Source organism: Oncorhynchus mykiss, chromosome 14, assembly GCF_057628025.1.
Source record: "Oncorhynchus mykiss isolate SJ-2025 chromosome 14, ASM5762802v1, whole genome shotgun sequence".
Taxonomy (NCBI): Eukaryota; Metazoa; Chordata; class Actinopteri; order Salmoniformes; family Salmonidae; genus Oncorhynchus; species Oncorhynchus mykiss.
The window spans coordinates 4,834,914-4,859,654 of NC_143035.1; the positions used below are offsets into that span (position 1 = coordinate 4,834,914).

Below are 24,741 nucleotides of genomic sequence, written 5' to 3' on the forward strand. Positions count from 1 at the left end.
TGTACTGCACATTGATGACGGAATAAGGTGCACTGCACATTGTAATAGTATTGCTTATGGCGGTTTCTCCCAGAGCCATATATTTAATATAGGGATCTGGTCCATCTTATTCAGTGATAGGGTCCCAAGTCAGTATCGATGAAAAAGATAACCTTGGTTTAGAAACCTGATACAGAAAGGTAGTTGAGATAAAAACAACTAAAGTTCCAAGGCTTGATGACAATGGCTGTACTGATGACTAGTTCCGAGTCGTGCTTTTCAGTGAATGTCCACCTGGTGGCGAACGTCACCACTGGTCATCCTCAGCATTCAGAACAGGCAGCAGCAGGCTCTGCAACTACAGATCCCACCCAACAACAGGCTAGCGTGGGCGAATTCAAACTGAATTTGTAAACTAGAGTGCTCTAGGGAGCTGTAGTTCTAAATATGACCAGTGGTGGAAAAAGTACTCAATTCTCATACTGCAGTAAAATTAAATATACCTTCATAGAAAATTACTCAAGTAAAAGTGAAAGTCACCCAGTAAAATACTACTTGAGTAAAAGTCTAAAAGTATTTGGTTTTAAATGTACTTCAGTATCAAAGTAAATGTATGTCACGCCTGCTCCCGCTCCTCCTCCCTGGCGCTCGAGGGCGCCAGGCTACCTGTCATCATGCCTTCCTGTTACCATCATTACGCGCAGCTGTGCTCAGTGGACCCACCTGGACTCCCTCACTGTGTTGATTTCCCCTGCGTATATGTCTGCTCCTCTGTGTTGTTCCCTGGTGTAGCATTGTTTGCAGGGTCGTGTTTATGTTCAGACTCTGTTCTTGTTCCACTGCATGTCCGTCTATATTAAATGGTTCACTCCCTGTGCCTGCTTCTCATCTCCTGCGTTGGGCGTTACAATGTAGTTGCTAAAATATACTTAAGTATCAAAAGTAGAAATAAAAGTATGACTAATTTAAAATTCCTTATATTAAAGATGGCACAATTTTCTTGTATTTTTCATTTACGGATAACCAGTGTCACACTCCAACACTTAGACATAATTTATTAAAGTGACTCCACCAGGTCAGAGGCAGTAGGGATGACTAGGGATGTTCTCTTGATAAGTGTGCGAATTGGACCATTTTTTTCTCCTGCTAAGCATTCAAAAGGTAACGAGTACTTTTGGGTGTCAGGGAAAATGTATGGATTAAAAAGTACAGCATTTTCTTTAAGAAAAAACTACTTAAGTACTACTTAAACTACTTAAGTAGTACTTTAAAGTATTTTTACTTAATTACTTTACGCCACTGAATATGACCACCAAAATACACAACATGAAACACGCATGATGATTGATACAGTGTCAGTCATCAGTATTTGAAGTTTCTGTGATGTGACAACCGCTATGCTAGTGTAAGGGGCAGTTGTAATACAGTTGTATGCCAGCCACTAGGGGGTACTCTGGTGCAGCCCATGGGAAATAAAGAAATATAGTTTAAGTGAATTGGAAAGAGTAAGAATGTAAAACTAAAGAAAGACTGTACACGGCTGTTACCTGTGCTGACATGATTAAAAGTGAAGTAAACCGTACTTTTCGCGCTGTAGTTTATATGATAAGGCACCGCTGAGATTTATTTTCATGTGAGCACCGGCCCATATTCCTGGAACAGACAATGAGTGAGAGACATTGGGAGAGTAGCTAGCTAGCTAACGTTAGCAGGCTAACCACCTAACGGAGTGTAGCTATGTTGCCATTGCCTGCATTGTCGTTGTTGCCACGTGAGTAGGACAATATGAGTCGAGAGAGGGAAACGTTGTTGGATGAAATCGAACAGAGTTTATGGACTTTAACTGAGGACAATTTACGGCACTTGTGTGTACGTTATGGAATAGGAGGTGTAGATGACTCTGAAGTGAAAGGAAAGAGCTTTGCGGCGAAAATTGATGGAAGATTACTGTGAGAAGGAGGATTTAATGGAATCAGAGGATGAGGGAATGTCTTGGCTGCTTCAACTGAAAGACGAAATCAAAGGAATAACAGACTCTGAGGATGCTGTCAAAAGTCTGCCTACAAGTCTCAGCCAGTCGGCGCCAATGAGGCAAGTGGACAGCGAACCCAGCGGAGAGACGGGAGCTGGGAGCTGCGGCAGAACGAAAAGAAGAGGGAGGGGCTCCTCAGCCCAGCAGAGAAGTGGTCTCAGCTCCAGAAAGGCACCCGCCACAGAGAGAGAATGGAGTGAGTATGTCCAGATATAAAGACTTTAAAATTCATGGACAGATCGGAGATCAGAATCAAAAAGATAAGCTCAGTTTCAGCAGCCTAGAACATCAAATTGAAAATGGACAGAGAAAAGAGTACCATGAATTAGAAATCATAGAAGCAGTAATCAGAGCTGTGAGCCCAGGGCTTAAGATTAGGAGTTACCTGGAGGGGTAAACAGACATGACACTCTACACACTAAGGCAAATCTTGAGGACACATTATGCAGAGAAGGATGCCACTGAACTGTATCACAAGTTGACTAAAGCAACACAAGAGCCAGGAGAGTCTGCCTTGGACCTCCTAGTCCCCTAGTCTTTGACCTGAGGCAGGTGTTATCAGCCTCAGCTCGTGCCCAATCAGGACTGAAATATGGAACAGAGTTAGTCAAGAGCCAATGCCTGCAGGCCATTGTTACAGAATAAACAAATTGTAATGTCAGGGCAGAGATGAGAGTGCATCTCCAGAATATTAACACCAGTGATGAACTGTTGCTTGAGAAAATGCAAATTGCCCAGGGCAATGAAAGCGAACGCATGCAAAAGACCAGGATTTCCCGTAAGTTCACACCCACACGAGTGAACGCAGTACAGAGTGAGGATAACGGGAATAGCGGAGAGGAATGTGCACAGGCAGAGCCCTCACAGACCACAGTCCAAAAACAAAATAAATATAATCCTCTCCTGAGTAAAATTGATGCGAGCAATGAAGCAATCAAAGAACTGACCTGTCAGGTTCCCTCATTAGTACAGTCAGTGCAGGGCCAGGGTGACAGTTCAGTTAGGAATCGCTCCAACAGAAAACCAAGTCCAACCAACAGGGAGAAAAGAAAATGCAAAAGTTGTTATGAGACTGGTCAACAGACTTGTAATCATTGCTACACATGTGGCAGTGATAGCCATTGGGCAGTAGGATGTAGGATCAGGGGCAACGCACATCCATCTGGAAAAGCCTGGGGGGGTCACAACCATGGAACGGGGAGTGACCTCAGATACATCTAGTTCCATCCAGTGTTGCAGTGGCTGCAGTGCAAAGGTAGAGAGAATCGCAGAGTTGAAGTTGTGTTCATTGTGTCATAAATCTGCCTATTGTTCCAAAGTGTGTCAACAGGATCATTGGAAAAAGCACCAACCTACATGTAAGACTGCCCGCAAGACTGACCACAACTTCCCTTGTCCCATGACACAGAGAGAGTGGGGGCCAACTACCCCAGCTACCACAGGACATTGTAATATAGCACAGGTCATTGGTAAAAAAATGTCAAGTGTGGTGTTATATGGAGAGTGTAAAGACTCTAGCACTATGGGACACGGGCTGAGGTATCCATCATAAGTGAGGAATGGAGAAAACGTAATTTGCCACACACACAAATACAGAGAAACTGGATCTAAGGGCAGCCAATGGCACTGAAATTCCCTTTCTGGGTTTGATGGACATTTGCTTTAATTTGCTTGATTCCAAAGCTGAGGTCATTGCAGGAAAATAGTTGAGGGTTCCGATATTAATCACAAATGGAAGACTGGAGAAACCAATCATTGGGTTTAATGTAATTGAAGAAATAGTAACAAAAAGTAACAAGGAGCCCTCAGAGATGATGTTTACAGTAAAGATGCTTAGAAGTGCACTTAAGCTAGGACAGGGAAAGGCAAAGGCTTTACTCAATCTGCTTCAGCACTCAGAGTACACGGAGGAATGCTTGCTTAAGGCAGGCAGATGTGACATTGTCATTCCAGGTGGACAAACAAAATGGATTCATCCCTGTATCCCAAGAGGAGCTCCCTTCGATGATGAAATTGTGTTATTTGACCTGGACGTGAGAGTGATCTGGTGCCTGGACCTACAAAGTCAGTAGTCAATACAGTAGTGAATACTAATTGCAGTAGTGAATACTATCAAACATGACATTACCTTACCAAGACAAACAGTGATAGGGACATTACAAAGCGTAGAAGCGTGTCACCCGATTCCTGTGCCCAGTGGAGAAAAGGTTACTGTAGCACAGGTTCAAGACAGATCCCCACCGGATCCTGGCCCGGACAACGGTCAAATAGAGTGGTGGGACCCACCTGTAGAGGTTGAGCGCTTGAGCCAAGAGCAACAAGAATTAGTCCAACGGATGCTCAGAGAGGAATCAGCTGTTTTCACCAAAGATGACATGGACTTAGGGTGTATTGAAAATCTCAGAATGGAGATAACATTGCCGGATAACATACCAGTGGCAAAGAGATACAACGGTGTGCAACGCCCCTTGTATGCTGAGGTGAAAAGCCACCTTCAGTGTCTCCTGAACAAAAACTTTGCCAGGAAGTGAACTTCATCATACGCATCACCTTTGGTCTGCGTATGGGAAAAGGGTGGGAGTTTAAGCCTTTGTGTTGATTACAGGGGATTGAACAAGAAGACTGTTCTGGACAGGCATCCCATCCCCCTTTTACAGGAAATACTTTATGGTTTGGGAGGAAACTCATGGTTTACAGTTTTAGATCAAGGAAAGGCAGACCACCAAAGATTTGTGGGAGAGGAGTCCAGACAATACACTGCCTTCAGCACCCCTTGGGCCTTATATGAATGGAATAAAATTCCCTTTGGCTTATCAAACAGTCCCTCTGCCTTCCAACGAAGCCTGGAGGAAGGTTTAGAGGGTAAAATAGATAGAATCTGTATACCATGTTTGGATGACGTTCTTATTTTTAGTCAGTCATTTGAACAACATGTGGAAGATGTCCGTCAGGTTCTCAGGCAGCAAAATAAATGGGGTATTAAACTCAGGGCTGATAAGTGTGACCTATTCAAGAATGAGGTCCGTTATTTAGGAAAAATCCTTTCTGCTGAGGGTTACAGAATGGATGTTAAAGAAATTGTAGCAGTGCAAGAACTGGTCAACAGGCCACCAACAAACGTGAGAGAGCTGAGGAAACTACTGGGGTTTCTAGGGTACTATAGGGGTTATGTACAGAACTTTTCACAACATGCTAAATGTCTCTGACTTACTAGCAGTGAAGTCAGAGACCCCAGCATCCGGGAAGCGAAGGACCAAGGTAGCTATGCAGTCGGGACAGGCTCTGCCCCACCAGAAAGTTATACGGGAGGGTGCTCACCAGAGAGCATTAGAACACTTGGTGAGTGTGTTGACTAATCCACTTGTGCTTGCTTACCCAGATTTCAAGAACCCTTTTATCCTGCAAGTTGATGCCTCCGAAGAGGGATCGGGAGGGGTGTTATACCAACGACAATGTGGAAAACTGAGAGTCATTGGATATGGCTCCCGCACCCTGACTCAAGCAGAGAGAAACTATCACCTTCACTCAGGGAAACTGGAATTCTTGGCCCTCAAATGGGCAGTGACTGAGCGGTTCCGAGAACCTATTTTATGCTCCCTCTGTGAGAGTGCACAGTGATAATAACCCCTTGACATATGTACTAACTACAGCAAGACTGAATGCCACCGGTCATCGCTGGGTGACAGAGCTGTCTGACTTTAATTTCACACTGAAGTATCATCCTGGAAAGGTAAACACTGACGCAGACTTTCTGTCACGCTCTCCTTTGCATGCTGAACATTACATGGAAGAATGCAGAGAGAAACACTCACTTGAAATGGTTAAAGCAACACTCAATAATGTTCAGACACAACAGAATGACTGTGTAACGTGGACATCCACGGTCACACTAAGGCCATCAGTGCAAGATGAGCTGTCATGGTGGGGGGGGGAACAGTTAGAGACCGACTGTCTCCACACGATCTCATGCAGGCTCAGTTAAAGGATCCGGCTGTATCGAGAATCTTGGAACTGAAAAGTCAAAGGACGAAGCCTAAACCAGCAGTATGTCAACAAGAGTCATACAGTCAAACAGTTACTGCAAGAGTGGAACGAACAGACTCCATGTTTCACCAGATGGATTATTACAAAGGAAAACAGCAAAAAGGACACAAGTTGTGGTACCAAGTCAGTATAGAACACTGATTTACAAGTACTTACACACTGAAATGGCCCATCTAGGAACAGAAAGAGTGTTGAACTTAGCACAAGAACACTTTTATTGGCCGTGCATGCAACATGACATTGAACACTTTATCACCAAAGTGTGTAAGTGTATCAAACAAAAGAAACCCAGTGTAATAACTAGGGCCCCAATGCAACATGTACGAGCTACAGCTCCTTTTGAGATGATTTCAATTGACTATGTGCATTTGGAGAAAAGCAGAGGGGGCCACGAGTACATTTTTGTTATTTTAGATAATTTTACTAAATTTGCACAAGCCTACCCCACCAGAAATATGTCAGGGAAAACTGCAGCAAAAAAATATTTTCGATGATTTCTTCCCAAAGTTTGGCTTTTTGTCAAAAACCCATCATGGATCAGGGAAGAGAGTTTGAAAATCGTTTATTCAGAGCCTTGCAGAACTATACGGGAATAGCCAATTCCAGAACCTCTCAATATTATCCACAGGGGAATCTGGTGGACAGATTTAACCGTACACTGTTGTCAATGTTGCGCACACTAGATGAAGAGAAAAAGGCCAACTGGGGTGATTATCTGAACAAGGTCATTCATGCATATAATTGTACCATCAGTGATGCTACTGGGTTCTCACCGTATTTCCTGCAATTTGGCTCCAGAAGGGCTCCACTGCTACCTGTTGACCTTGTCTTTGGGTTACAGATAAAGGAACAGGAGAAATCATACCAGGTTTATGCTAAGAAGTGGCAGCAACAGATGGCTGAAGCCTATGACATCGCCAGTAGAAACATGGAGAAATCAACAGCAAAGGGAAAAGCCTACTACGATCGGAAGAAAATTAGTTTGGTTCTGGTCTCAGGGGATCGTGTACTGGTGAGGAACATGTCAGAACGTGGGGGGCCGGGAAAGCTAAGATCACACTGGGAGGACCAAATACATGTGGTGGTAACCAGGAAAGCTGATGACAGCCCTGTCTATGAGGTCAAACCAGAGAGGGGTACAGGCAGGGCCCGGGTTCTGCATCGCAATATGCTCATGTCATGTAATTCCCTACCATTTGAGGAACCTTTTGAAGCACCCAGTAGAGGTTATAGTATAACGTCACTACTTTAAGGTGGTTTATGCATCCAAACAAGACATAGGGTCCATTTAGTCTCAGCTGTCCTATTGCTAATGTTAGTGAATAGTGGCCATAGAGGTACCTGCATCTTTATTCTATAAGTGTGGATCTCAGTCTCTTCTGGCCCATAGACTGCTGCCAACATAAGGACAAATCTGAGTGTTTAGCTATTTTGAATGATCTCTTTATGTTAAGTGTCTGACCCTTTTCATTTCCCAGATGACTTCTTCCTCTTCTTGATCATTTCCTCCTTTTAATTTCTCATCCTTAAAGCTTCACTCCAACTCCTCTCCCCCATATCCTTTCTCATCCGATCCACCCATTTGTCTCTCTCCTTCATCCTCTCCTTCTCTCTCCTTCTCTCTCTCTCCTTCTCTCTCTCTCTCTCTCTCTCTCTCTCTCTCTCTCTCTCTCTCTCTCTCTCTCTCTCTCTCTCTCTCTCTCTCTCTCTCTCTCTCTCTTTCTCTCTTTCTCTCTTTCTCTCTCTCTCTCTCTCTTTCTCTCTTCTTTCCAAGCTCTTTACCCACTCTCTAAATATCTGTATCCCACCTCTTCTTATACTCCTCCCTTGCCCTCTTCACATCTTCCTCTTTTTGCTGAGCCGACTCTTCTTAAATGATCGGCTATGAAAAGCCAGCTAACATTTACTCCTGAGGTGCTGACTTGTTGCAGCCTCAACAACTACTGTGATTATTATTATTTGACCATGCTGGTCATTTATGAACATTTGAACATCTTGGCAATGTTCTGTGATAATCTCCACCCGGCACAGCCAGAAGAGTATTGGCCACCCCTCATAGCCTGGTTCCTCTCTCGGTTTCTTCCTAGGTTCTGGCCTTTCTAGGGAGTTTTTCCTAGCCACCGTGCTTCTACACCTGCATGGCTTGCTGTTTGGAGTTTTAGGCTGAGTTTCTGTACAGCACTTTGAGATATCAGCTGATGTAAGAAGGGCTATATAAATACATTTGATTTGATTTGATAAGCTGCCTCCAACATTGTTTTAGAGAAATTGGCAATTACGTCCAAACGGCCTCACAACCGCAGACCAAGTGTATGGTATTGTGTGGGTGAGCGGTTTGCAAATGTCAACGTTGTGAACAGAGTGCCCCATTGTGGCAGGCATAAGCTAAGGACAATGAACACAATTGCATTTTATCGAGGGCAAGTTGAATGCACAGAGATACCATGAAGTGATCCTGAGGCCCATTGTCGTGCCATTCATCCGCCTCCATCACCTCATGCTTCAGCATAATACACCCATGTCACAAGGATCTGTACACAATTCCTGGAGGCTGAAAATGTCCCAGATCTTCAATGGCCTGCATACTCACCAGATGTCACCCACTGAGCTGGTTTGGGATGCTCTGGATCAACATGTACGACAGCGTGTTCCAGTTCCCGCCAATATCCAGCAACTTCGCACAGCCATTGAAGAGGAGTGTGAAAACATTCCAGAGGCCACAATCCACAGCCTGATCAACTCAATGTGAAGGAGATGTGTCGCGCTGCATGGCGCAAATGGTGGTCACACCAGATACTGCCTGGTTTTCTGATCCACCCCTCTACCTCTTTTTTTTAAGGTATCTGTGACAAACAGATGCATATCTGTATTCCCAGTCATGTGAAATCCATAGATTAGGGCCTAATGAATTTATTTTAATTGACCGATTTCCTTATATGAATTGTAACTCAGTAAAATATTTGAAATTGTTGCGTTTTATATTTTTGTTCAGTGTACATTCCATTCTCAGCATCAACAAAACTCTATTTATCTTTTTGAGTGTGTTCAGGTGTGTTGCCTGTGCCCACTAATAGGCCAAACCTGATCTTAATGAGCCCTTTGAAATGGGGTCTGTTATAGACTAAATAATTATACATTTAATTTGTAACACGCTTTTCTCACACTAAAGGCGCTAAAAAATAAAAATAAATAAAAATAAAAACAATCCAAAACACAGAAAACAAACAAAGCTATATACAGGTGTCATAAGAACTGAATTCGCAGAAGTCCATGAAAGCTTTTCTGAACAGCGTGGCCTTGAGCTGTGCCTTAAAGAAGGACAAAGACTCTGCAGTCCTAATAGTGTCTGGAAGTGCGTTCCATGGCTGCTTAAAATGAATAGCTTTGTATGCCTACAAAAACATACTCCCATACTCTGGCTCATTGGACAAATTCCATGGACAGAAAACAGAAGGTTTGAATCTCACTAATGCCGTATCATAATAAAAAGAAATGTGTTTGTATGATTAATGCCGAAGGAAATTCATTTTCATGTGTCCCATTGGTGCTTGGAGTTCCAAAAAGTTAACCCAAAACAAGCTAGCAGTGTTATTAAAAGTCGTATTGAAACATTCAGTGAAAGTTAAGGAAGTTATTAAAAAACCTCCAGATAACCTATAATTTCCATTATCAGAATGTTACAGTTTCGATTGCTTGAGCACGTATCCAAACAGAGTTCACTTTTTCAAAACAATTAACATGCAGCCCCAAACTGAAACACGCCAAAATGAGATTTAATTTGCAAAATGCATTAAGACTCAACATTAAATACATGACACAAAATCAACTACCTCCGTCAAAGCATGCAACTTGTTATTTAATGAAAAGCTAATTCAATCAATCGCTACACAATGACCCAATAAATACTAACTACAACAATCCATATACACTAACGTGGTTAACCATTTTTTATGTTTTATTTTATTTTTATTTCACCTTTATTTAACCAGGTAGGCTAGTTGAGAACAAGTTCTCATTTACAGCTGCGACCTGGCCAAGACAAAGCTTAGCAATTCGACACATACAACAACACAGAGTTACACATGGAATAAACAAAACATACAATCAATAATACAGTGAACAAATGAAAACAAAAAGTTTATATACAGTGAGTGCAAATGAGGTAAGTTAAGGAAATAAATAGGCCATGGTGGCGAAGTAATTACAATATAGCAATTAAACACTGGAATGGTAGATCGGCAGAAGATGAATGTGCAGGTAGAGATACTGGGGTGCAAAGGAGCAAAATAAATAAATAGATACCAATATGGGGATGAGGTAGGTAGATAGATGGGCTGTTTACAGATGGGCTATGTACAGGTGCAGTGATCTGTAAGCTGCTCTGACAGCTGGTGCTTAAAGCTAGTGAGGGAGATGTGAGTCTCCAGCTTCAGAGATTTTTGCAATTCGTTCCAGTCATGGGCAGCAGAGAACTAGAAGGAAAGACGACCAAAGGAGGAATTGGCTTTGGGGGTGACCAGTGAGATATACCTGCTGGAGCGCGTGCTACGAGTGGGTGCTGCTATGGTGATCACTGAGCTGAGATATGGCGGGGCTTTACCTAGCAGAGACTTGTAGATAACCTGTAGCCAGTGAGTATGACGCGAGGGCCAACCAACGAGAGCGTACAGGTCGCAATGGTGGGTAGTGTATGGGGCTTTGGTGACAAAACGGATGGCACTGTGATAGACTGCATCCAGTTTGTTGAGTAGAGTGTTGGACGCTATTTTATAGATGACATCACCGAAGTCGAGGATCGGTAGGATGGTCAGTTTTACGAGGGTATGTTTGGCAGCATGAGTGAAGGATGCTTTGTTGCGATGTAGGAAGCCGATTCCAGATTTAATTTTGGATTGGAGACGCTTAATGTGAGTCTGGAAGGAGAGTTTACAGTCTAACCAGACACCCAAGTATTTGTAGTTGTCCACGTATTCTAAGTCAGAGCCGTCCAGAGTAGTGATGCTGGACTGGTGAGCAGGTGCGGGCAGTGATCGATTGAATAGCATGCACTTAGTATTACTTGTGTGTAAGAGCAGTTGGAGGCCACGGAAGGAGAGTTGTATGGCATTGAAGCTCGTCTGGAGGTTAGTTAACATAGTGTCCAAGGAGGGGCCAGAAGTATACAGAATGGTGTCGTCTGCGTAGAGGTGGATCAGAGAATCACCAGCAGCAAGAGCAACATCATTGATGTATACAGAAAAGAGAGTCGGCCCGAGAATTGAACCCTGTGGCACACCCATAGAGACTGTCAGAGGTCTCTATGGGACAACAGGCCCTCCGATTTGACACACAGCACTATCAGAGAAGTAGTTGGTAAACCAGGCGAGGCAATCATTTGAGAAACCAAGGCTGTCGAGTCTGCCAATAAGAATGTTGTGATTGACAGAGTCGAAAGCCTTGGCCAGGTCGATGAATATGGCTGCACAGTAATGTATCTTATCGATGTCGGTTATGATGTTGTTTAGAACCTTGAGCGTGGCTGAGGTGCACCCATGACCAGCTCTGAAAACAGATTGCATAGCGGAGAAGGTATGGTGGGATTCGAAGTGGTCAGTAATCTGTTTGTTAATTTGGCTTTCGAAGACCTTAGAAAGACAGGGTAGGATAGATATAGGTCTGTAGCAGTTTGGGTCTAGAGTGTCACCCCCTTTGAAGAGGGGGGTGACCGGGGAAGCTTTCCAATATTTGGGAATCTCAGACGATATGAAAGAGAGGTTGAACAGGCTAGTAATAGGGGTTGCAACAATTTCGGCAGATAATTTTAGAAAGAGAGGGTCCAGATTGTCTAGCCCGGCTGATTTGTAGGGGTCCAGATTTTGCAGCTCTTTCAGAACATCAGCTATCTGGATTTGGGTAAAGGAGAAATGGTGGGGGCTTTGGCGGGTTGCTGTGGAGGGTGCCGGGCAGTTGACCGGGGTAGGGGTAGGCAGGTGGAAAGCATGGCCAGCCGTAGAGAAATTCTTATTGAAATTCTCAATTAGAGTTTATTATTTATTGGTGGTGACAGTGTTTCCTAGCCTCAGAGCAGTGGGCAGCTGGGAGGAGGTGCTCTTATTCCCCATGGACTTTACAGTGTCCCAGAACTTTTTTGAGTTAGTACTACAGGATGCAAATTTTTGTTTGAAAAAGCTTGCCTTAGCTTTTCTAACTGCCTGTGTATATTTATCCCTAACTTCCCTGAAAAGTTGCATGTCACGGGGGCTATTCGATGCTAATGCAGAACGCCACAGGATGTTTTTGTGCTGGTCAAGGGCAGACAGGTCTGGAATGAACCAAGGACTATATCTATTCCTAGTTCTACCTTTTTTGAGAGGGGCATGCTTATTTAAGATGGTGAGGAAGGCGCTTTTAAAGAATAGCCAGGCATCATCTACTGACGGGATAAGGTCAATGTCATTCCAAGATACCCCGGCCAGGTCGATTAGAAAGGCCTGCTCGCAGAAGTGTTTCAGTGATGAGGGGTGGTCGTTTGGTCGCGACCCATTACGAATGCAGGCAAGAGGCAGTGATTGCTGAGATCTTGATTGAAAACAGCAGTGGTGTATTTGGAGGGCGAATTAGTTAGGATGACATCTATGAGGGTGCCCGTGTTTACTGATTTGGGGTTGTACTTGGTAGGTTCATTTATAATTTGTGTGAGATTGAGGGCATCAAGCTTAGTTTGTAGGATGGCCGGGGTGTTAAGCATGTCCCAGTTTAGGTCATCTAGTAGCACGAGCTCAGAAGATAGATGGGGGGCAATCAATTCACATATGGTATCGAGGGCACAGCTGGGGGCAGAGGGAGGTCTATAGCAAGCGGCAACAGTGAGAGACTTGTTTCTGGAAAGGTGAATTTAGAAGCTCAAATTGTTTGGGTACAGACCTGGATAGTAGGACAGAACTCTGCAGGCTATCTTTGCAGTAGATTGCATCACAGCCCCCTTTGGCAGTTCTATATTGGCGGAAAACGTTATAGTTAGCGATGGAGATTTCAGGGTTTTTGGTGGTTTTCCTAAGCCAGGATTCAGACACAGCTAAGACATCTGGGTTGGCAGAGTGTGCTAAAGCAGTGAGTAAAACAAACTTAGGGAGTAGGCTTCTAATGTTAACATGCATAAAACCAAGGCTTTTACGTTTACAGAAGTCAACAAATGAGAGCACCTAGGGGGTGGGAGTGGAGCTCGGCACTGCAGGACCTGGATTAACCTCCACATCACCAGAGGAACAGAGGAGAAGTAGGATAAGGGTACGGCTAAAGACTATACGAACTGGCCGTCTAGCACGTTCAGAACAGAGAGTAAAAGGAGCAGGTTTCTGGGCACAATAGCATAGATTCAAGGCATAGTGTACAGACAAAGGTAAGGTAGGATGTGAGTACATTGGAGGTAAACATAGGCATTGAGTAATGAAGAGAGAGATACAGTCTCTAGAGATGTTTAAACCAGGTGATGTCATCGCATATGTAGGAGGTGGAACAACATGGTTGGTTAAGGCATATTGAGCAGGGCCAGAGGCTCTACAGTGAAATAAGACAGTAATCACTAACCAGGACAGTAATGGACAAGGCATATCGATATTAGAGAGAGGCATGCGTAGCCAAGTGAACATATGAGTCCAGTGAGTGGTTGGGCTGGCTGGGGACACAGCGATTCAGACAGTTAGCAGGCTAACAAGCTAGCAGCTAGTAGATCGGAGCAGTTAGCAGGCCGGGTTAGCAAGCAAGCAGTTAGCATGGGCTAGCAGTTACAGACCGGGCAGGTAAGCTAGCAGTTAGCAGGCCGGAGCCGGCATCTAGCAGACCGGGCAGACCGGGCAAGTAAGCTAGCAGTTAGCAGGCCAGAGCCGGCAGCTAGCAGTTTGTAGACTGGGGCAAGCTAGCAGTTAGCAGGCTGGGTTAGCAAGCAGTTAGCAGACCGGGTTAGCAGGCCGGAGCCGGCATCTAGCAGACCGGGCAGACCGGGCAAGTAAGCTAGCAGTTAGCAGGCCAGAGCCGGCAGCTAGCAGTTTGTAGACTGGGGCAAGCAAGCAGTTAGCAAGAGTTAGCAGACCGGGTAAGCAAGCAAGCAGATAGCAGGGGCTAGAAAGTTAGCCTTTGGGGGACGTCGCGATGGGGGTGAGTCTGTTTTTGTCTCTTCGTGCGGTGACGTCGATAGACCAGTCGTGGAATTAGTAGGGTTCCAAGTAGCTCTAGGTAGCCAGCAGGCCTAGCTGGTTAGCATAATGGGCCTTCAGCGGGTGTCACGCCTGAGGGGCCTGTTGGGAGTCCTCGGACAGATTATGTCGGTATTCCAGTCGTAGGGGATCTGCGGGGTTCCATGCCTCCTACCGGCTGTAGAAGGGGTCCGGGTATTGTAGCCCAGGAGTATACTTCGGTGGTAGCACAGGAGCCCTGGCCGGGCTAGCTTCAAGCTAATTGGTGCTTGCTCTGGGATGGAAACGCTAGCCAGGAGTAGTCATCCGGGATTGCTGGTTAGCTAGTTGTGATGATCCAGATGAAAATCTTCAGTGCCATTATGTCTGTGCCATTTGTTGATACTATAATTATGGTATGACCATAAAAGGCAAGAAAATATAATATCACAGCATGGACTGTATTCTTTTTTTCCCTAAAAAGTAAACTTCATGTTACTCAGGCCCAGAAGCCAGAATATGTATATAATTGGTACCATTGGATAGAAAACACTGAAGTTTGTAGAAATGTTAAAATAATGTATGAGATTTGAGATCCCATGCTCTTACAATGGAAAGCTGGTCATATGCAATTCTCACTCCCAGATTGATTCTTTGTTTCTTCCCAAACAAGGAAGAAATGTGAGTTTTGCCACTGGGAGTCAGTCGGAAATCAGTATGTGGGCGCACGACAAAGAAGACATGCACCTGACATTTTACTTTCCTACTTTTTTTAAACCTTTAGTTAACTAGTCAGTTAAGAACAAATTCTTATTTTCAATGACGGCCTAGGAATAGTGGGTTAACTGCCTGTTCAGAGGCAGAACGACAGATTTGTACCTTGTCAGCTCGGGGATTTGAACTTGCAACCTTTCGGTTACTAGTCCAACACTCTAACCACTATGCTACCCTGCCTCCATACTTCTTTCCATATGAAATATTATAGTTTAATTACATTTTAGGGTACCTGAGGATTATTTAATTATTATTAATAATAATTATTATAAATTATTTTGACTTGTTGAAACAAAGTTTAGCGGTAGCTCTTTGGATTCCTTTCTCTGCATGTTGAACGAGTGGATTACTCAAATCGATGGCGTAAACTAAACAGATTTTTTGGGATATAAAGAAGGATTTTATCTAACAAAATGACCATACATGTTGTAGCTGTAACCCTTTGGATTGCAAATCAGAGGAAGATTTTCAAAAATAAGTGAATATTTAATCGCTATTTGTGATTTTACGAAGCCTGTGCTGGTTAAAAAATATTTTGATGTGGGGCACCATCCTCAAACAATCGCATGGCATGTTTTTGCTGTAAAGCTTATTGTAAATCGGACAATTCAGTTAGATTAACAAGAATTTAAGCTTTTAACCGATATAAGATACTTGTACAGTGGAGCCAAAAAGTATTTAGTCAGCCACCAATTGTGCAAGTTCTCCCACTTAAAAATATGAGAGAGGCCTGTCATTTTCATCATAGGTACACTTCAACTATGACAGACAAAATGAAGGAAAAAAATGCAGAAAATCACATTGTAGGATTTTTAATGAATTTATTTGCAAATTATGGTGGAAAATAAGTATTTGGTCACCTACAAACAAGCAAGATTTCTGGCTCTCCCAGACCTGTAACTTCTTCTTTAAGAGGCTCCTCTGTCCTCCACTCGTTACCTGTATTAATGGCACCTGTTTGAACTTGTTATCAATATAAAAGACACCTGTCCACAACCTCAAACAGTCACACTCCAAACTCCACTATGGCTAAGACCAAAGAGCTGTCAAAGGACACCAGAAACAACATTGTAGACCTGCACCAGGCTGGGAAGACTGAATCTGCAATAGGTAAGCAGCTTGGTTTGAAGAAATCAACTGTGGGAGCAATTATTAGGAAATGGAAGACATACAAGACCACTGATAATCTACCTAGATCTGGGGCTCCACGCAAGATCTCACCCCGTGGGGTCAAAATGATCACAAGAACAGTGAGCAAAAATCCCAGAACCACATGGGGGGACCTAGTGAATGACCTGCAGAGAGCTGGAACCAAAGTAACAAAGCCTGCCATCAGTAACACTGCGCTGCCAGGGACTCAAATCCTGCAGTGCCAGACGTGTCCCCCTGCTTAAGTCAGTACATGTCCAGGCCCGTCTGAAGTTTGCTAGAGAGCATCTGGATGATCCAGAAGAAGATTTGGAGAATGTCATATGGTCAGATGAAACCAAAATATAACTTTTTGGCAAAAACTAAACTCGTCGTGTTTGGAGGACAAAGAATGCTGAGTTGCATCCAAAGAACACCATACCTACTGTGAAGCATGGGGGTGGAAACATCATGCTTTGGGGCTGTTTTTCTGCAACGGGACCAGGACGACTGATCCGTGTAAAGGAAAGAATGAATGGGGCCATGTATCGTGAGATTTTGAGTGAAAACCTCCTTCCATCAGCAAGGGCATTGAAGATGAAACGTGGCTGGGTCTTTCAGCATGACAATGATCCCAAACACACCGCCCGGGCAACGAAGGAGTGGCTTCGTAAGAAGCATTTCAAGGTCCTGGAGTGGCCTAGCCAGTCTCCAGATCTCAACCACGTAGAAAATCTTTGGAGGGAGTTAAAAGTCCGTGTTGCCCAGCAACAGCCCCAAAACATCACTGCTCTAGAGGAGATCTGCATGGAGGAATGGGCCAAAATACCAGCAACAGTGCGTGAAAACCTTACAGACTTACAGAAAACGTTTGACCTCTGTCATTGCCAACAAAGGGTATATAACAAAGTATTGAGAAACTTTTGTTATTGACCAAATACTTATTTTCCACCATAATTTGCAAATAAATTCATTAAAAATCCTACAATGTGATTTTCTGGATCTTTTTTCTCATTTTGTCTGTCATAGTTGAAGTGTACCTATGATGAAAATTACAGGCCTCTCTCATCTTTTTAAGTGGGAGAACTTGCACAATTGGTGGCTTACTAAATACTGTATGTACCTAAATGTTTAATATCCAGAATTTCTATGATTATTTATTTGAATTGCGCGCCCTCCAATTTCACCAGAAGTTGTCGACAGGTGTCCCATCGGGACGCCTAGCCCTAAGAAACTGAGAGCTGAACTATCTTCCTCTATGGGCCCCTCTACCCCTCCTTTGTCCTTGACCTCGGCCTCTTACTTGGGCCATTCTTGCAAAGATGTTTCGCACACATGCAGACGAGGCTCACATTTTTTTGAGTAATTTGTGTCAGCTGTGTGAGCAGATGTTTTAATTTTGTTTTACTTGATTTACTCAACTGACTTTTGTGTCTTTTGAGAATGGTGTTTACTGTTTTGCAAAACTGTGCTTAGCATTTGCATTGTGTGAAAGCAATGAGTAATGACTTAGTTTATGCAAAAAAATAATGCTGTTGTGCTCATTAGGTTATGGTGGAAAGTCGACCCCAGTTTCATTAAAAGTGTCTTAACAATCGAGAAACTATAATGAAACCTCCCAGGGAACATTCAGGAAACTATAGTAAAACGTTCTTAGAACCTCCCTGCAACCAAAAAAATGTAAGTTCCCAGAACACTTCAATTCTCAGGACGTTATGTTTTTCTTCAGTTTTACCGGCCAGAGAACTTATGGCTTCGTTCCCAGAACCAATGGGAAACCAAAAACGTATGTTCCCACAACCTTCAAGGAACTCAATGCGCTAGCTGGGAAGCTGATGGAATAAGGACAGTTACCATGGCAATTCAAACATTGCAAAAGGGCCTACACAATATGGCCAAAGGAATAATAAATAAACAAAATGTTTATTATTAGCGGCACCCCTCCCTCATTGGAAATTAATCATTTGATTCAATGCAATTCCCTCCTCCTGCAAATCCAAAATGTGTTTATCTGTTCAGCTTTTTGGTCTATGTGTATATATAGACTACCAATATTCTTAACTCCGGAGCATTTCATCTTAAGGATCCGTTCCCTATTTTTTTATTTTTGCCTAAAATGACATACCCAAATCTAACTGCCTGTGGCTCAGGACCTGAAGCAAGGATATGCATATTCTTGATACAATTTGAAAGGAAACTCTTTGTAGTTTGTGGAAATGTTAAATTACTGTAGAAGAATATAACACATTAGATCTGGTAAAAGATAATACAAAGAAAAAAACGTTTTTTGTACCATCTTTGAAATGCAAGAGAAAGGCCATAATGTATTATGCCAGCCGAGGCGCAACTTAGATTTTGGCCACTAGTTGGCAGCAGTGTATTGCAAAGTTATAGACTGATCCGATGAACCATTGAATTTCTGTTCAAAATGTTGTATCAAGACTGCCCAAGTGTGCCTAATTGGTTTATTAATACATTTTCAAGTTCATAACTGTGCACTCTCCTCAAACAATAGCATGATATTATTTCACTATAATAGCTAGTGTAAATTGGACAGTAAAGTTAGATTAACAAGAATTTAAGCTTTCTGCAATATGAGATATGTCTAATCACATTAGCCTACGTTAGCTCAACCCACCGATCCAGTAGAGGTAAAAAAAAAAACTCCCATATTTCCCATGGATGCACTTGTTTTCTCCTTAAAGTCCAATTGTGATAGGCCTACCATAGAAGAAGAAAAACGGTATAGGCACACTGAGACACACATATTGTACAATATAGACATTTGTTTTATTTATTTGCAAAATGGAAAATCAGTGGCCATTGGCATACGACAGTTGAAGTGTTAAGGGCTCGATTCAATCCGTACCGCGATGGATCTGCGCTGTAGCCCGATTTACAATTAAAGGCAACATTATCACGCTCGCAAGACTGCATTCACAGTAACCGCTGCAAATGTCGGCTCAATTGGAAATGATCTCAAATGTCAAGCGTGCTACAACACAGTTCTTCCACGCTACTGCTTGAATCAAGCCCTTAATCTAAGTATGCTATATACAGTATCTTTGACATATGAATGACTGAGTAATGTTTGAAAATACATTTATTTATGGAGTGTATCACATTTTTCATAGATGGGGTAGTGCGTGTAACAGTAGCAGTGGCTTTATAATCTCCTCTTAAATCAAAGCACACCCTCTATGTTCCCGCCACATTCTTTTTTTTCTCCTTTATCTTTTGCAACCACTAGATTCCTGATGAGTACACTAAATTACCAGGTTATACTTTATTTACACAAACATTCCATACAGATATCAAGTGACAGTAACAGAAAAGTGATCATCAGATCTTTACATGTAACACAACCCCATTCTCTGACTGACCACAGACCCAGCAGAGAAGAGGCATTCACAGATCAGGATAAACTGAAAGAGGAAGGATGACAGTTTAGGGTGCAGTTCCACACGTAGTCCCAAGGTTTCATGACTTTGTTTCTGTCAAATCCATAGTATACAGTTTGTGGTTTATGAGAAATGCAGTACAGCCTCATCTGTAGTCGTTTTCCTCTGACAGTGATAGTGATAGTTTGATTTAACAGATGCTGGATTGATCCTGATGCTCAGTAAAGCTGGCTAACATACAGCAGAGGGCATCGTCAACCATTTCCCATACCAACAATACGAAACCATTGACCGTTCGAGGATCACTTGACATGAACCACTGACAGTGAATGGAACCATACATCACTCCCCATCATCAGTCCAGGACTAAACATGATTCAAATCCCCATCAGGAATCATTCAACAACAACTCATGGGTCTGTAAGACTACCAGAGAGTCACACCTTATCCTCAGGTATGTCCCCTCCACACTCCCCGTTCTGCCCCCCACAGGGGAACAAGAACACCCCCTGACCAGACTCCCTGTAAGACGTCCCTCCACTCCCCACACCCCCCCTCAGTGTTCCCAGTTGGCAGCTAGCAGGACTCCCAGGCAGCAAGGAGGGGGACCTGGAGGCGGCGGAGGCCCAGCAGGTGTAGAGGGCCTCCCCCTCTGGGCAAGCCAGCATGTAGCTCGGACTGGGGCTGGCTGAGGAGGACAGGGTGCGCTGGCTCCCGTTGAGACAGGCAGGGTTCTTCTGTGAGTGACCAGACTCAGCCGAGTTCTTTCGTGAGTGGCTGGCGGAATTGAAGTGGGAGGTACGGTAGTTGTAGCCATGCCAGCCTGGGCGTCTCCTATGGTGGCACTGGCATCTGAGGATGGAGAGGTGGGGGAAGGATTAAGTCCAAATTAAAACGCTTTATTGTACATTTAGGGTAAAAGTGGACATTTGAATTTGGCTTCTACATGGCTCAGAACAACAACCACAATGTACAGAACTTTAGACACACAAAGGGCTACTACGAATAATACTTGGCCACTCTCAGAGTAAATTGTAATATGAAAGACCAATCTGAAGATGCAGAGGAATTAAGGAGTACAGTAATATGATAGGTAGTAAAGTAATAGACCAACCTGAGGATGCGTATGAATGCCAGTTTGAACTCTCGGCTGTAGCAGGGGTAGATTATGGGGTTGAGACAGGAGTTGAAGTAGCCCAGCCAGAAGATCACCTTGAACAGTGTCTCAGGAGGGCGGAAGTCTGGATTGAAAGACCCTGGGGGGGACAGGAACAGATAAAGATTATACATTTTTATATTCCTTTTAAAATAATATTTTCTAAATCAATTTAAAAAACAATTATAAAAAAAACGAAAAACCAGTAAAAGCAGGTAAGCTGGTTGTAATATTTGTGGCCATTTTCTGGTGTTCTGTGGTGGAAAACTGAGCGTAACACGTCAAACCTGTTACCCAGACATGCTAGAAATGTTTTAACAGCTTGCCATCAATTGCCACTCACTGTTGCACACAGTAAGTTTCCACTCCCCCTGTCACAGAGGGATTCAAGGCCCACGTAACCAGCATGGCTACCACAGCATTCTGCAGCGATATGCCATCCCATCTGGTTTGCACTTAGTCCCACTATCATTTGTTTTTCAACAGGACAATGACCCAACACACCTCCAGGCTATGTAAGGGCTATTTGACCAAGGAGAGTGATGGAGTGCTGCATCAGATGACCTGGCCTCCACAATCACCTGACCTCAACTCAATTGAGATGGTTTAGGATGAGTTGGACCGCAGAGTGAAGGAAAAGCAGCCAACAAGTGCTCAGCATATGTGGGAACTCCTTCAGGACTGTTTGAAAATCATTCCAGGTGAAGCTGGTTGAGAGAATGCAAAGACTGTACAAAGCTGTCATCAAGGTAAAGGGCGACTACTTTGAAGAATATAAAATATATTTTGATTTGTTAACACTTTTGTTTACTACATGATTCCATATGTGTTATTTCATAGTTTTGATGTCTTCACTATTACTCTTCAATGTAGACAATAGTACAAATAAAGAAAAACCCTTAAATGAATAGGTGTGTCCAAACCTTTGACTGGTACTGTACATGTAAACAGGGATGAAAAGTGACTGGTAGCAGGGATATAGATATACTTATGTTAATAAACTAGTAGTAATATATACAGTGCCTTCAGAAGGTATTCATACCCCTTGACTTATTCCACATTTTGTTTTGTTACAGCCTGAATTCTAAATGGCTTAAATTGATTTTGAGGAAGCACCTTTGGCAGCGTTTACAACTGTGAGTCTTTCTGGTAAGTCTCTAAGAGCTTTCAAACACCTGGATTGCGCAACATTTGCCACTTTTTCTTTGCAAAAATCTTTAAGCTCAGTCAAATTGGTTGTTGATCATTGCTAGACAATAATTTTCATGTCTTGCCATAGATTTACAAGTAGGATTAAGTCAAAACTGTAACGTGGCCACTCAGGAACATTCACTGTCTTCTTTGTAAGCAACTCTAGTGTAGATTTGGCCTTGTGTTTTAGTTTATTGTCCTGCTAAAAAGTGAATTCATCTCCCAGTGTCTGGTGGAAAGCAGACTGTACCAGGTGTTCCTCTAGGATTTTAATGATAACAAGCATACCCATAACATGATGCAGTCTATGACTATGCTTGAAAATATGTAAAGCGGTTCTCAGCAATGTGTTGTATTGGATTTGACCAAAACATAACACTTTGTATTCAGGACAAAAAGATGAATTGCTCTTTGCCACATGTTTTGCAGTGTCAAGTGGCTTGGTGCAAATAGCATGCATGTTTTGGAATATCTTTATTCTGTACAGGCTTCCTTCTTTTTACTCTTAGGTTAGTATTGTGGAGTAACTGCAATGTTGATCCATCCTCAGTTGTCTCCTATAAGAACTATTAAACTCTAACTGTTTTAAAGTCACCATTGGCCTTATGGTGAAATCCCTGAGCGGTTTCCTTCCTCTCCAGCAATTGAGTTAGGAAGGACGCGTGTATCTTTGTAGTAACTGGGTGTATTGATACACCATCCAAAGTGTAATTAATATCTTCACCATGCTCAAGGGGATATTCAATGACTACTTTTTATTTTACCCCTCTAACGAAAGTTGCCCTTCTTTGCGAGGCATTGGAAAACCTCCCTGGTCTTTGTGTTTGAATATGTGTTTTAAATTCACTGCTCAACTGAGGGAGCTTAAAGGTAATTGTATGTGTGGGCTACAGAAATGAGGTAGTCATTCAGAAATTATGTTAAACGCTATTATTGCACTTGAGTGGTGGCTCCTCAGGGGAGGACCATAATCCTCAGTGAATTTCTGAAACATTTAAATAGTGAAACCTTCGTTATCCTTTTTAGATCAAACTATACTAAATATAGTCACATGAGTTTAGTTTTGACAAACAGAGTAAATAACTCACGGACAACTAGTAAAACCTCAAACCAAGTTTATTCACCCACTGGGTCAAACAGCTGCAAAAGACAAACACATATTTACACAAGCACATATATTTATACCCTCCTCCTAGGAGGAGTCACCTCCTTGCACGTCTAGATAGCCAACACATCTCTGTTGCTAGTCAGGAACAGAATGTAAACTTCCTGCCTCCCCCCATTGTCTCACTCAGTAACTTTCCATACACCTAGTTCTTATCCACCCTCCATTGACCCCAACATACATGCAAAGTAATCAATAAGTTGTAGTATGGTAACATGAACAAATTTCAAGCTATAATCCAACATGTCACCAAATAATTGATTCAAACACACTGTTTTGCAATGAAGGTCTACAGTAGCCTCAACAGCACTCTGTAGGGTAGCACCATGGTGTAGCCGGAGGACAGCTAGTTTCCGTCCTCTTCTGGGTACATTGACTTCAATTCAGACTAACATAGTTATTATGACAACTTCCAGAGCATGTACTCCAACCTATCAGAGCTCTTGTGGCATGAACTGACATGTTGAACACCCAATCAAAGGATCAGAGAATGAATCTAGTACTGAAATAATAATCTACAGCTAGCTAGCACTGCAGTGCATAAAATGTCATGAGTAGTCGACTCAGAGTGAGAAAGACAATAGTTGAACAGTTTTGAACAAATCAATTTCTTGAAAAATGAAGCGTGCGCGAGAGAGCGCTAGCTATATGTATTTTTTCACTTTCCCTTACTTAGCTAGTGAATGCAGCTAGCTAGTTTAGTCTGCTCAAACAGATAGGGATGCTATGTTAGCTAGTTGGCTATGGCTATCCAACACTGGAACTCTTCCAAGTCATGGTCATATTTAACTGCTAAGCTCCTTGCTGACTGTACACTGTACTGCATCGTTGTAATGGGTTTACTAACGCATTAGTTCTGGTAGCTATTTTGACTATGATGTTATAATATGCTGACTATGATGTTATAATATGCTGATAATGATGTAGGCTGTGTGTAGCGATTATGATATGAAGGTTTTGCTCGGAAAGTTTTTTTTGCCTAGTTAGACAGCTGATGTGTTGTGCACTGAACTCCAGTAGCGAAGGGAAAAGGTGAGGGGAGCGTTTAGCTGTGAGAATAAATGACAGAATAGCATACTCGGAGTTGCCCTTATGTTAGGCCCTGATCTGGCTTTTCCATATGGCTATGGGCTACATTAGTTAATTTAACAGACAAGATTTGCTTAGAATTCCGTAGCATTATTTTATATTAATGTATAGTATGAAGAATACAATTGAACATAGCTGAATAAAAAATAAAGTATATCTTCTCCAAACGATTTTAGGGAGTGTGCACATGTGGCTATTCTGTGTTGAGTGGTTAACAAAGAAACAGGTCCTCCCATATGCTTAATTTACAGTTATTTAGGCAACTTTAAATGTGATACAAACATTGGGCTATATGTTTGGACTTTTAATACATTCTAAGGTTGCATGATGCAACTCTAATGATGATTTGAAAACGAGTTGCATAAAAGGCATGAGCTAGGCTTTGTTTTCTTTGCGCAGGCTGCACACACTTTATCAGTCTCTCATTCACAATTTGATAAGCATTTGATAATGCCTCAAATTTCCCGGCGGCATCCTCTTAGTGTGACTGTAATGCACCCTAAAAAAAATCCATTCCTTTGGCGGGCAGTGGCCGTTGTGCCCTTGTGCTTCGGGAGAAGGGAATTATAATTATTATATTCAGCCCGTCTAACTCACATGGCTCTCTCGGATAGCTCAAATCTTATTAGCCA

General features: G+C 42.8%; 1 protein-coding gene and 1 long non-coding RNA gene across 3 annotated transcripts in view; one reads left to right on the plus strand and one right to left on the minus strand.

Annotated features, from left to right (window-relative positions):
- LOC149978250 (uncharacterized) overlaps positions 1-24,741 on the plus strand; it is a 73,203-nt gene that overhangs the window by 26,022 nt on the left and 22,440 nt on the right. The window lies entirely within an intron of this gene.
- The window catches only part of LOC100136712 (alpha-1B adrenoceptor), a 34,692-nt gene continuing 29,896 nt past the window's right edge, over positions 19,946-24,741 (minus strand). The window contains 2 exon segments of the mRNA NM_001124675.1: positions 19,946-20,360; positions 20,623-20,764. Of these exon segments, the coding sequence (NP_001118147.1) occupies positions 19,946-20,360; positions 20,623-20,764 (557 nt within the window).